Raw genomic sequence first — 15123 nt, 5'->3', positions numbered from 1 at the left:
CATTCCCAATTACATTGTGCGACCATCTTGCTAGCTTTAGCATGTGAAAGACTTTGAATGTCTTTGTTGCAAAATGTTTTCATCAGCACTGATTGAAATGATGTCAGATTTACAATATTTCTGCGCCCATTGACCTAATGTTCTCCTTTTTGTTTTTTGCAGGGCATTTAAAGGTATAATCGCAAAGATTTTCATTAAAATAAATGTCTGTTAAGTCACTGTCTATAACAGAATGAGGTAACACAATGGTGATTGAGCCTATGGCCCACTGATGAAAGCCTCTGCATTTGCAGTATTACAGACTGGCTGTCTGGTGCGACTCTCGTGGAAAAAATCACAAGCGGCGCCCAGTTAGTGACGCGTTTTCCATCAGCCAGCAGTGGTTGGTCTGCCAGAGAGGGGAGGCGGAGCTGGGCGGCTGCTTTTCCGGTCTCTGCAAGTGTTGCGAGTAAACAGTAATCTACTATGGCTGAACAAACAAAGAAAAGATGGATGACTACAGATACAACTTCAAAAATAAGTGAAAATCCAAAGAAAAAGAAACAAACTCGACGCTCAGATGAAGCAAACAGTCTGAAAAGGAAAGCGAGGAAAATCAACCAGAGCCAACCGTGGACGTCACACATGCAGCACTGTCTGGATATCTGGGAAGTGTGCTCCCGCAATTACTGTTTATCGCCATAGGTGCCGCCAAAGAGAACATAACAGAGATCTTCGAGATTACCACTTTAATACATTGATTGCTGTCTGTAAAACAAACAAAAAAAGCCCGCCCTCACGTTAGGATTTAAAGCGAGGCTGTGAAACCTTCGCTAAACGGAGCCACTGTGGCCACAAGTGGTAATCAAACTTCCTTTAAAGGCATCAGACTTACGTTTATATGTGACTTGATCATTGGTAGAACAAGAGTCATAAAGCCAGCAAACTTATTTATCTGAAGTATGCTAACATTAGCCGCCATAAGCTACAGCTCATACCAGACCAAGTAAGGATGTTCTGGTGCAAACGCTTATTTCAGTTGCTTATGAATCCAACTTTCCATTTTAATGGAGGGAGACTGCATTATTTCTTCTTACAAAAGTTACATTGTTGTACTTTAAGGGAGGGTTCGTTCCAGGTCACCTTTGCTTTGATTGACAGGAGATCGTCTTAACCTGTTACACTTAGCTGTTGTGATTACTGCTTACACCACCCACCTCAGCTCCGCTCAGGAAGCACAGCTTATGTTCAAGTTGGAATTCCCTGACTCCAACAGATGTCGAAATGAATGTAAGCTTTAAAACAACCTTATGCTGTTTATTATCTCTCTGCAGAAATACTGTGCACAGAGCAAATGCTTTTTACTGATCCTGCACATTTTATGAGTCCGTAATAAATAAATGGCACCGTGTCCTTATACAGCGCGAAAGAGATAGCCAGTGAGTTCCTTGTAAACTTCCTCTCCTTTTTATTTCCACATACAAAGGGGAAAAATAGACATCCTTTTATAAGTGATCTATGAGTCATTATGCCCTAGAGGATATTTTTCCTTACGTTCAGGTTATTCCGGCCTAATCTTGCTTATCCCTCTAACTCTACAAGACCTCAGAGCGACTTACATCATACATTTTCCTTTTATATTCTTTATCCAACTCTCTGTCTATCTGTCGTAAATGGCCATGTCTCTACTTCTGGACCCTGGGAAACAGTTTTATACTACTTTAAGGCATTGCTGCAAAGGTGTTGATGAGGCGGCCTCGTCGTGTTTTTAGAAATATGGCATCGAGTCATGGATAATAAGAGGTTTTCAGATATTGGCCTCTAATTCTGATCAGGTATCGTCAAGTACGCCAGGCAGAGCACCAAAATCTATTGCCGCACCAATTAAATCATCATCAGTAAATTATCATTTGACATTCACAAACAACAGCAGTGCTAGTGGACTGTGTAATGTTAGTCAAAGCTGGGATAATGGCAGCAATCAGCGGTTTTATGTATATTTTTCATTATGGTATCGGGAGGACGGGAGGAGGGTTCTGTATCCACTAAGGCTGGAGATATATTTGCTTTTTGACTGACTGACTGGCGGTACTTTCACAGCTGTAGAGAGAGAGTTGCGACATCACATATTGGACCTCCACTGACGCGACTCTCTGTCTACACGGCTCTGGATACTTTTTTCGGGGGAGTAGGCGGGGCTGCTCCTCCGCTGCTCGTCCGCTGTCCTCACCTACGTCAGCAGCGCGCACCTGCTTTCAAACACGTTGTCACCGGCTTCGTAAGGACAGTCCTTGTAACACATTGCCCACAAAAGCGCCCATTGACCTGACGCGGTCAGCCACATACTTCGTTTTGACCTCGTCTTGTTAACCTTGCGTTCGCTCAGGCGAACACTCGAGGACTATGACGTTAATTCTGAGCTCTCGGCAGAAAAATCGACAGCTTTTGTGTGTTCGGTGGACAAAACAAGCCGTCACAGCTCCCACTCAGTTTCTCCAACATGTTCAATGGCCTTGGACTTTTCAGTTTTGCAGGTTTCCACGTCGACTTTGTCGCTGTGCAGTGGTAATGACACAGCGGGTTCTAGTGTGGATAACTGCAGACGTTCTGCCATTGCTGTCCCTGCTTCTGTGTTGACTCTGTCACATCCAGTGTTGCCAACTGCTTTCCAATGAAAGTAGCTCACACGAGCTCCAAAAGCGGCTAGAAGTGGCCAGATGACGTCATGCGTATATTGCATAAAGCTTCATGGTTGTGAGGCCAGCCCCGCCCCCGCCCCTGACTGCCTGCGCAGTGCTGCTTGACGAGAGAGCACAGACTGTATAAAAAGATGGACGACATGACAGCTCCCTAAAAGTGAAGCCAAAACATTTTGGGCGCCCCCTGCTGACTGGCTGCAGTATAGGTCATAAAGCCCGCCTCCTCCATGTTAACAGATGGGACATGAGTCAAACTATAAAATCAAAACACACGCCTGATACGTTTTTCTCAAACATGGTTTCTGTCATTATAGTTAGTTATTATCATGCTGATTTACGTCTAAATGTTCATTTTACTGACAAGTTTATTTTTAATTAGTTATTTGATGCTGTCAAAATGATGATTGACAGCTCCGTTGACAAATTCGGCTCCTGCAGCCAATCAGTTCCGGGTGAGCAGAGACAATTACGTACAATGGGAGCAGATGGAGACGCGTTGTCCATCTATATATACAGTCATTGCGAGAGAGCAAGTCGGAGCCGTTGGCAGAGGAGCCATGAATTGCGATTACTCCGAGCAGCATACATGAAATAAATAAATATAAATATAATAATATATATTATATAAAAATAATAAATTTGTCGCGAGTCGCTGTTTAGAAAAAAAGCCGCCAACAGGGTCTGCCAACACCAGCCACATCCCCTCTGCCTCTGCGCTGCCTCTACCATTCACGTGCATACTGCATCTTGAGCGTCCAAACAGAAGCGGTGAACGCTTGGCAGATGTTAAACGCAACAATTAATCTCTTCCTTTTCTCTCTCTCTGTCTTTTTGTAAATGACCAAATATTAAGTTACTCTTTGAAAAAGAAACTTTGGACTTCTTGACTCTTTGATTATACATCACACGGAGCCTTATTCAACAACTAACCTCTTTGATAACAGGACACATTAGCCTTTTGCTGATGGCGTCTAATGGATTTTTGTACAGCTCAAAAAAAGGAAAGCTGATGAAAAACAACTATCTGCATGTGCGCCCACACATCAACATACCCACACATGCAAAACACATCTTAGGACACTGCATAGAGACAATGTCGGCATATTAGGAGACATCCTCCTAAAGGTCATCGCTGGCAGATGTTACAGTTCCGCTGATCGACATCCTTCCTGTCTCCATTGCTTAAGACAGCTGCTTTATCGCAGACGCTCCCTGAAGGCCACATTCTTACCGCAAACACAAAAGTACAGACGGATTTAATCGCAGGTCAAATCTGAATTAATGCTTTTTCAGAGAGAACGGGGGGAAAAAATCTAATTGCACCTCCCCTGTCTCACTTTCTCTCTCCGTCTACACATCACCTTTTAATGTCTGCATCTGGGGCCCGTCTCCTTCCTCCTCTGCTCCCTCCCTCTTCTAAGCAACCTACTCATCTCTCAGTCTGTCTGCAGCAGCCTCTGCAACAGTGCTAAGCTACGTCAAAGTATGCTAATAAGGCAGCGGCATATGGCTCATTCCTTATTTAAGCTCAGCTGTCAGACAGACAGTAAGCCACTCAACTCACCGAGCATCTCTTTTTTTTTTCTCTCCCTCCCTTTTACCTGCCCTGGTTGGATCACACCACGCTGATCTCTTAATGAGGCTCAGGCGTTATCACAATCAGCTCAACACACCAGGAAGGATCAGGAAGCTGCTACTTTATCGCCTCAATCTGCGCTGCGGTGGAAATCCTTTTAGAGGACGGTGTGCAAACATACAGATCACAAGTGCGTTGCTTTAAAAGGGAGGGAAACTCACAAGCTATTTAGTGTAGGTGGAAACATTAACTCACGCACACACACACACAAACACATAAGCATTTACCTACTGACAGCCTGGTCTGTAGCTCTATTCCATCATGCTGTGCTAAGCACTCTGTCACCCTGACAGTCCCGCTTTATGCGATGATAGGAGGGTACGACCTTACCGATCTCGCACGGTTAGTCAACCATTTTCAAGAGCACACAAACACACACACAATCCATTCTCATGCAAATGTGTGAGTTACTGCAGCTGACGTTTGATACGAGCTGTAGACTCGGTGTTAAGTTGGCAGAATGTGATAACACCATATTTAGCTCGTGTTACTTGACAACTGTTGGTGTAGATGTTACGTTAGTACCAGGGACTACATGTGGAAAGTAACTACGTACAAATACTTTTTAGTTTACAGATATCTGTACATTATACGATAACAGAGAGCGCCATGTTCTTGCTTGAGCCTCAAACATTTTAATGTTAAATTCAAGCCTACTGCAACACCGACACCTTAGCTCCCAACCTCTCTCTCTGCTCCGCTCCCATTAACCGTCACTCTGCCACGCTCTCTCTCTCTCTCTAACTTCCTCGACCACTCACTCAGCCTTCCTGACACAAGTTACAAGAGAGAAGAGGTGCGTTCAGGCCCAGTTGGAAAAACTCAAACTCGATCTTTTAAGAGAGGGGAGGGTACCCAGCTAGCAGGGAAAGTTCCCATAACATTTGCTAACATTACCTACAAGTTCTAAATACGTTTGAAAGTTTTAATCTCATGTACAAAGAAAGTTTTAAGGATGTTTATCATTTCAAATAACATTCTTGTAACGTTAAAACTGAAGCTAAGACAAAATGTTTTAATTGCCACATCCTGAGGATCTTTTCAGGATGTTATTTGAGGCCTGAACTATCGGAACATGATTTATAAAACGTTCCTAAAATGTGATTTGAGTATTCTCACTGCAACTTTCTGAAGATGTTTTCAGAGAACGTTCTCCTGCTATTAGAAGGAACATTCTGGGAACCAAATAAAAACTTCCCACTCAAAACATATCCAGAACATCGCACGTAACATTCTCAGATCGTTCTTAGAGCAAAACATTTCCAGGTTTTGTCGTACATTTAATGTACGTGCTGTTGTTTAATTAGCTCACCCTACCCGACTAATCCCACATGTGAGACGAACGGAGGGACAGCATATAATAGAAGGGGAGGGGAAGAGAGACAGCAGCATGTGATGGAAAGAGAGAGCGAGGAAAGAGACAAAGGAACCAAGTCTATTCAATAAATGTTAAATGATAACAGTTGAGGTGCACATTTGTACATTTTCAATGATCACTTTGAATGTAAAAAAAGAGTGCATAAAATTGCATCAAAAATAGGGGGACAATCCCTCCAGACCCCCCTCACATCCCAACACATTGTTGTAAGCTTGATCGATCTTTATCAGAATATCAACTCTAATGATCAGGTCCATTTGCAGTGAGGGCGCCAAACTGGGCAGAGCCGGCCCTTGTAGCTCAGACAGGCAGACAGGAAGCATCTTCTTCACTCAGTCAAGTCTTTACTGACTCACACTGTTGAACTCAGTCGTGGTGCAAACTAGAAATTTTACTTTCACTGCATTCATCTTATAATCTCTGCTTTCTACTCCTTACATTTTCACACTCCTTACTTACTTACTTACTAGTCCTGAATATTTAGCATCTTTAATGACATCAGAATTCCTTCAGAGGGATCATTTTTTACTGTTATACTGTGAACAAGAATCAGAGCTGTTTCTTTTAGATAGCTTCTCCTTAACCAGACTATAATTTTCTGCACTTGTACTTGAATGTGAATAATTTTGCCAGCTCTGTCAGGGACGAGCACAGATATTTCAACGGGGCTCGAGCTAAAAACAGAGCGCTTTCCCCTTCCGCAATTTCTTTTCCCACCCAAAATATTGACAGTCCGCCCTCCGTCATGGCATGCTATCGACAAACTGCTGTGTTCAAACATTTCACTCCAAGACGAGACCACAGATATGACGTGTTTGTTGCTCGGTTGTTCAGACCATTTCAGTCTCACAAGATCAATGGTTTCTGCCAGGAGGGAGCGTGAGGAAGGATGCAATTTAAAGGCGTCCAAACAGTTTTAAAACTGTTCAAAAAGAGACGATTTTCTTTTCTCTTTTGTGTTTTTTTTTTCAAGCCAATATGATACTGATTTATTTTACAATGCAACTTTTCAGCATATTGATTTTCTCTGTGTCGGAATAGAAGAAAAAAAAGAACTTTTTTTGTTGTGCCTTTCCAACAGACTTTGAGAAATGCTCATGAGCGACAAATAGACTCAGAGCTGCCTAGTTTGATCCTAGTTTGATCCTAGTGCACACTTCCTGTAATAAATAAACTGAAAAATAGTAGTTGTGATAGCCTGATACAATTAACATCAGCCAAGAGGGAACTTTTGGACTCTCAAAGGTCAAAGGGCAGGGAGCTATTTGTGCATGTCCAGAAGAGGAGACAAATAAATTAGCATGTGTTTATAGCCAAACACTGGGAGCTAAGCCGCTCACAGGTTTTGTTAAACTCGAAACATTTTCACACATTCAAGGAAGGAAGCCTCAAAAAGTCCTTCCCAGGAAGTTTCAAAATATCCATCAACATGCTGTCAACAAGACGCCATCACACCCACGAGCTGAGAGACGACAGCAGATTTGATTTCACAACTAAATGCAGCAAATGTATCTCCTCCCTTCCAGCGTGCGGAACGTTTCCCCCCCCGAGCAGCCAGCCAGCCTGCCCATCAAAGAAGGAGAAATTATTTCCGTGTGCAGATTCTGCAAATCAAACCCTGAATGGTTTTGGACGGGCTCCAGAACCAGCCCCTCGCTGCGTCGCTAAAATGTGTCACAACCTGTAAAAAGTGAGCTGTGATGGATTCATGGGAGCTGGAATTTCAAACTCTTTGTGTTACGAGGCCTCAGTTCTCTATTAAGAAGCGCTCCGCTTTCCCTGAGGACTGCTACAGTACACTTCAGAACAAAGGGAAATAAATGGCTCTAACCAGTGCGATGCTGCGTGTGTGTGCGCTCAGTGAAAAACGTCTAAACCACACTTCCAAATATAACTTCAAACAGCTCAGTGTCAATGTTTGTTCACCCCGCTGTCTCTCATTCCCAAAAGACACAGCGCTTCCCGTATACAGTCGCGCTTAAACAACTGTGTTTGCTTTAGCGGGGCCAGACAACTGACAGATGTTTGATCAAGGAAGAAAACACACGCTTAAAGAAACTCAAAGTGTCTTCTTTTTTCCTCCCCCTTCCGTGTTGCCTTTTTAGAATTTAAAATCCTCTCGAAATATAATCACACAAAAACGAGAACGCAGGATTTACAAAAACAGAACATAAACAGGTCAGACGTTCGCCATCTGTAACGGAGCTCTGCTTTTTTTGGGGGGTTTGAAGCTGGATGACAACTTCAAAACACAGACGCTGGGTTTTTGATGAGCTTTATGAACATTTGTCTTGCCTGTATGCGAATGTCAGTCATGCCATCCTTATGTTATAAACAGTGTATGTTAGGGCTGGTGCAGTGGTTAGCGCTGTCGCCTCATAGCTTGAAGGTTCCTGGCTCGAATTCGGGTTCGGATGTAGGGGGCCTTTCTGTGTGGAGTTTGCATGTTCTCCCCGTGCATGCGTGGGTTCCCTCCGGGTACTCCGGCTTCCTCCCACAGTCCAAAGACATGCTCGGTGACTCTAAGTTGCCTGTACATGTGAATCTCCACTGCAACCCTGAACAGGATAAGCGGTATAGATAATTGATGGATGGATTATATATATTCTTTACATTATATACTGTATGTACAGCCTTATACAATGAATATTATCCACCGGGGTGCAGGACTAAACGCTACAGGAAGCCCTCTCTGTTAGCTGTTTAATGGTAAATGGTAAGTGAACTACACTAGCACTTTTCTAGTCTTCTGACCGCTCATAGCTGCTTTTACACCATTGTCACATTCACCCATTCACTCACACACTGATGGCCTCAGGCCTCCGATCAGATCTATGCCCATTCATAAGGAGCAATTTGGGCTTCAGCGTCTTGCCCAAGGACACTTCCGATTGAGAGACGACCCACTCTACCACTGAGCCACAGCCGCCCTGTAATGGGCAGTTATAAAAACAGTAATGTAAACTCATGTACAGAAAACATATGCTTCTATTATACATAGAATTGTACATCCATTATCTATACCGATTATCCTTCTCAGGGTTGCAGGGGGGGTGGAGCCAATCCCAGCTGTCACTGGGCGAGAGGCGGGGTTACACCCTGACACATAGAGACAGACGCACGCTCACATTCACACCTACAGGCGATTTTAGAGTCACCAATGAACCTAACAAGCATGTCTTTGGACTGTGGGAGGAAGCCGGAGTACCCGGAGGGAACCCACGCATGCACGGGGAGAACATGCAGACTCCACACAGAGAGGCCTGTCTATTTGTCTCTATCTGTTCCCTCTCACAGTACGATTTAGAATTTGTACAATTGTGATTTTGGCACCGGTAACTAAGCGTTTAAATGAAAAAATGTCACCATTATTCATCGGCTGTGTTGTTTTCTGTCACTGCTCTTTCTACTGTCTCTTCCCTCTTTGTTCCTTCGCCCGTCACCGCTCCACCTGTTGGCATTCTTGCTCAGATTTGACTAATTAATATTTCCTAAATGAAAAACAAAGCAAAGAAGAAAAAAAAAAACGACCGTCTTCAAAGAAGTCCACAGGAAGCTCGCGTGCTTAAGATCTCCCCGCTCCTCCGCGGTGAAACTTTGATGAGACCCGTTCAGATTGATACATGAGATTCCTGAGGCGGTACAACTGTAATCACAGCAGGTGGTCAGAAAAACAGTGCTGAACCTCGAGTGCTGGATGACTCAGATATGAATAGAAGAAGATGTTGCAGGTGGGTTATTTAGTAAACATAAGCTGATTTGCAAAAGCAGACACGGTGAGGAAGCATCCTTGAAACGTATTCTTTTTAACAAGAGCTGCAGAAAAATGAAGTCTATCAGTGCCGACGTTGGTATTTTTGCTTATTATAAGATCTTCAAGTTCTTTGTATCCCGAGAATCTGTGCAACCAAAGCTAAAGGTTACGCAACTCCATCCATCCCTCCTTTATTTATACCTGTTCTTATCCTGTTCAGGGTCGCGGGAGGGTGGGTGGAGCCTATCGCAGCTGTCATTGGACAAGAGGCTGGGTACACCCCAGACTGATCGTCTGTCAATCACAGGGCTGACACACAGAGACAACCTATCACGCTCACATTCACACCTACGGGGAATTTTACTCTGCATTCAAGACAACTGCGAACTCAAGAACTTCCCACTAGAAATTTCCGACATCTGAACTTGGCGGCAAATGTTAATAAAAAACATGGCCGACCGTGACGAACTGATGAAGTCTTACTGGGAATCATGATTGGACGACTCAAAAAGCTCCCCGGTATGTGATTGTCATGATTGGATGACTGGCTGTCAGTCAAACTCCTCGCTATGGAAACATGCAACATCAAAGCCCCCAAAGAGAAGCCTCATCAGTCGTACTCGTTACTACTCAATACGGTCTCAGAGCAGACCATCATCAAGGCTGCGTCTGTTCCAAGATAAAACAGATACAATTCATTGTCATACTTTTTGAACAGGTTATATAAATTGGCCAATAATATCATTATTGGACGGGCCACTAACACCTTGTCTTTTCTCTTTATAAAGACCGGGCACTACAGGTAAGAGTGCTGGATCTTGAGTGGAAAAAAAACGACTTGACTCGGGACTTGACTTGCCTTAACTAAGAACTCGACTTGACATGACATAACCTGTGACTTGAACAAAAAATGACTTGAGACTTACTTGGGACTTGAGCAAAGATGACACTTTAATCTATGAAAGCATTTTGCATTCATTCACAAAAAAAGGTATTTTTCTGAATGACTGAGATTCCTGAAAACCCTGTGAGAGGCTCTCAAGTGCACACACTAAGGTTGCTGCTGCTGATCAGCCCGACTAACAACGATACCATCTATATTACTTAAATACACAAGTATCTCCCCGTGTCTCAACCCCAAACCAAAATAAAACAGGATTAAACTCACCAGGCGGGACATGCTTGCTTGTGCATAAAATTGTGAATGCAATACAATTCTTTAATAATCCGCACAATCTGAATTTGAATGAAAAGTTATATGGTTTCTGTAAGTGATGCTCCAGCTTTAATAGTTTTTCTTTGAGACCGTTTTAACAGGGTTATGCAAACAACAGTCTCCCACAGGATGATTGCAGCCGCCTAATGACTTCCGCGCATTATCAAGCACCACTTGTCATGTAGGTAATGACATCATCGGCAAACAGGATGACGCAAAAGACGGAAGATTGCAAGAATTAAAGGCTTTTATAGCTTTTTGTTCTATTTTTTTTAACCTTATTTTCTAGATAAGATGAGGAAGATTGAGAGGAAAACAGGGAAGACACTACCAAAGGGCCGGACTCGAGCCCAGGGCAGATGATGCACATGAGGGATGTCTAAGCCTTCAGCTGCGAGAGCGATGACGACTCGAGCTGTTACAGTTCTGATTTTAGAACAACCTAAACAGGTTTATGTAAAAAAAACAGAGTTTTCAGAAGGGATAAGGGCACTGTGTGTCTGTTTTTACTACATTGCATATCTGTGTTTCCATCTGACTCACCGTCCAGCCTCCTCCGTCTGTCGTCATGTCGCAGTACACCTGGAAGCCTGCTGGGTGGTGAACGGGGAACACGGAGTAGATGCCATCCTCCCTCTGACCGCTGGCGTACAGATCACCGCAGTCACGGGGACGCGAGCCTGGGGAGAGGAAAGAGCAGGGAGACATGAAATAAATTCAGTCCAATATGGCTTGCGATGGGAATTAACGCTCGGAGCGGTGAAGTCCAAATCAGGTTAGAAAAGCAAGATGAGGAAAACATGTCACACTCTGAGGCATAAGGAAGGAAGACACGTTCAGTAAACACGAAGGAACACTTATGGCTCCTTTACCTGCCAAAAAAGTATAAACTTACTCAATTTTTTAGACTATTCCCCAAAAAGGACGCCTCTTAAAAGGTAGAAAGAGCAATGAGGAGGCAGGAAATGGCTGTTTTCAGAGGGAAGACACGAAAAGATCGATGATGAGACGGATCAGCGGGTGATAGATGACACGGTGGAAGGAGTCTAAGTGTGGCAAAGATAAGAATGAGAAAAAAAGAAAAGGAATGCAAGTAGGTCGGAATGAAGACAGAAAGCCACAAAGGTGGAGCGCAGACGTGATGCCGCAGAAGAAGAAGAAGAAGAAGCAGATGTATAGCAGAGAGGCACAGATGTGAGATAACACAAGTTGTGGGGAAAGGAGAAAAGGAAAGACGTGCAGAAGTCAGAGAGGAAGAAAGGGCTCAGAGACGGGATGTGTACATGCGAGTGAGACAGACGGAAAGGTAATTCAGGTTGGCGCAGAGAGGAAGAGACGGAGCTTGTAAGCTACAGCAGAGCAGAACAGTAGCACCCTTGTCTGTGCTCGAGAAGCCTGTTTTACACAAGGGGATGCAAACTCTTCTCCCCAGGAAGCCAGAGAGGAGCTCTGCCACGAGGACAATGTCATAGATTATGCATGCCAGCCTTTGCCGGGTCAAAGCCCTGAATTTTAAAAGGCCAGGAGAGTTCTTGAAAAGGCCATTCAAGAGCGTCCGCAGTCCCTACATGATACAGAATGTTTGATCTCCCAAAAGCCTTCCCGATTCTCCGTGAACGCCTCGACTGCTAAGCTCCGGCTTTCAACACCATCACACATAAACGGTCGCATTTCCCACTTCTTCTTCTTCTTCAGGAGACTGAAGCCGTCCAGGTTCCATCGCACATTAAAAGAAGAGACGATCATTATGCGGGAATATGTAACTCTATAACAAGGGCTTTCAAAGTTTCTCAGTTTAATGATCCCTTAACGGAGACATCTTTGTCTGCTTTGGATGTTATCAGACCATTAAATGGCACAGTTATCACAACCATTCCAATGCTTTAGACGGGTCTGAATGCACCCATCAGTAGGCCCCAGAGTGCATAATCATTGATCATTATCGCAACGTTAGCAGTAATGTCAACAGGGGCGAGCAGAATGTACGATCATGGCGAGAAACACTTGGTCGAAGTTGGAACCTACTATGTCGCCTTCCTGCTCTGCTGGAAGTATTAAACCTCAGAGTAATCTGTGTTTCAATCCTTAAGACATCACCTGATTATCGCACTCATCTGTGCACCTGCTCCCAATCCCCTAATCAGCTCTGCAATGTATATATATACATATAGATATATATATATATACAGTATGTTCCCTGCCAGAACGTCGCTTGTCCGTTTGCCAGATTGTTGCACATCCAGCCTTTTCATCTCCTGTTTCCTGTCCGACCTTTGCAGACGGTTTGGCCTCATTTACACCTGGCACGAACACCTGATCTGTTTTCGGATACATTATATTACAAGTGACATCCAATCCACATGCCTCTGCGTTTACAGCTGGTATTGATGAGCATTCTTGTTATCTCAATCCTGCCCGCATTGTGATCAGTATGCCTCAATAAGGAAATGAATAAGACGGGGTCTGCACCAACGGAAGCAATGACATGGCCGGGTGAATCTTGCCATTTACCGCCATTTTTTTTTACCTTTAACTGGCCTGGCTAAAGCTCCCAGCTATCCCAAATGAATGGCAATATTCTATATTTTTCTTCCTGTAAACAAACCCAATGAAAAGAACAAAGCCAACACTGTATCTGCCTTTTTTGTTGAACACGTTTCTACATTTTGAGGCTGATAAAAAACTGAATAAATTCAGTGTTTTTTGGCAGCCGATTTGGTTCATAATGGAGAATTTATTGCAGCAGGGTGGGATTAACTCAAGGGGGTGTTATTTTCCATGTCAGTAAATGAATTAAACCCAACTGTGATGGTTTTGGCTGGATGTTTTTTTGTGGTGTTTGTGCAAAAATTGAGGTTTTTGGCCAATTAAGGTCTACAGCAGTGATAAAACACAGACAATAACTGTTACTCGAATTGTTCATTGATGGTTTTTGTCTTTTATTGGTGTTGACAATTAGAAAAATACAGATTATAGGGTGCTGGTTTAGCTCAGTGTGTACTGATTGCAGGGTCCTCAGCTGTTCTGTTAATAAAGGCAAAAGCCAAAAAAAAAAATCTTAAAGAAAAATATAGAAAATCACCAGACTTGTCCTTTAAGCTAAATTTCTAGCGATGTTTGAAGGGTTTAGGTTCATACACATGCTCTTGCATGTGCTATCGGTGTGATGGGACCTTTTGAGGAGCCCATCTGCTCCAAATCTTATCTGTTCGGCCGCAAACTCCTTAGTCGCATAAACCCTTCAGAGTAAGTCCCTCTGACATCGCAGGGAGCTGCACAGCAGGGAGTGAACTCCTTGAAGTGCACCCTGTACTGCATCTCCGGCTAACATATGATGGCAACGTTACGGCTGATTCACACTTGTTTTTATGTATGTTTGGTTTTGCAATAGCCTATTAGTAAAACTGAATTATCAATAAATAATAATGCAAAATAAATCCACCAAATGCAAAGCCAATACTTGCTCTTGCACAAAGTCAGGCAGTCCAAGAAGTGAAAAGTAGGACTTCTACTACAGAGGTTTCATCCAACTCAGAATCCCTGCTACTCTCCGCAGCGACAGGGGCCCCGCTGCCGTCAGGTTTCCCTTCATATAACTTTGAAAATCTAATATGTTCTTATGGGAATCCAATGCAAACAGTACAGAGATGAGTGCTTCAAATATTCACAGGCACAGTGGGACAGACAGGCAGTCAGAGATATTCAAGCCTATACCTAAACATAAATGCACACAGCTGTGCAGACGTGGGCATGAAATATTAAAGTGTGTTGTGCATCGATGCAAACAGTGTTTTATTTATCCATTGTTGCTGTAGGTGTGTTACGTTAATAAATACGTTTATGACCGTTTTTTAATATCAACATGGAAAAAGGCATCTTAACACGAAATACTAATAGCAAGGGCTGTAATCATTTCAAAAAAACAAGGATGTACTGCTTAATAAACAAACAATGGCACGTAGAAAGATATCATTTGTGATCAGAACGGACGTTCTGCTTGTTATTCGAGCAGATTTCTAGTTCAGTGTCGATGTCTTTGATAAAATGTCAAGGCTGCGCTCCACAAAAACACTGAGTTGCCGCTGGCTGCTTTGTTGTACTGCAGCTGGTCTTGACTTTAGTTCTGAGGAGCAGCTGGAGTAAAGAGCCGCACTGAACTGTGTTTCTAGAAGGATTTGATGGATTTAGTGGGAGTATATATTCATGTAGCAAAGCTACGCTTTTTTACGTTGGACTAAATTCATCACTATCTTGTTTTTTTTATCATTCAGAGACAGAGATGATGCACAACAGTGGTTTTAAAGAATCCCTCTGATCAGATCTAGGGCAGAGAGTATGTGAAGCGCTGTCCGTGGTGCTGAAACTTGGTGCTGCTTGGTTTAAATGTTACACAGCTTTTACCTCTGACATTTACGTAGCTTAAGGATATCTGTGCTTTAAATAGGTCAGTGTGAAGCACTC

General features: G+C 43.3%; 1 protein-coding gene across 2 annotated transcripts in view; it reads right to left on the bottom strand.

Moving 5' to 3' along the window:
- Positions 1-15123, bottom strand: part of fibcd1b (fibrinogen C domain containing 1b) — a 143679-nt gene that overhangs the window by 71226 nt on the left and 57330 nt on the right. For both annotated transcript variants that reach the window (XM_069673629.1, XM_069673630.1), the window contains one exon: positions 11206-11342. In XM_069673629.1, the coding sequence (XP_069529730.1) occupies positions 11206-11342 (137 nt within the window). The remainder of the gene's footprint in view (positions 1-11205; positions 11343-15123) is intronic.

This window comes from Semicossyphus pulcher, unplaced genomic scaffold (assembly GCF_022749685.1).
Source record: "Semicossyphus pulcher isolate SPU_LCO1_2020_fin unplaced genomic scaffold, fSemPul1.0.p SCAF_22, whole genome shotgun sequence".
Lineage (NCBI taxonomy): Eukaryota > Metazoa > Chordata > Actinopteri > Labriformes > Labridae > Semicossyphus > Semicossyphus pulcher.
Note: the sequence above shows the minus strand (reverse complement) of the source record. Positions and strands in the feature narration are given on the sequence as shown.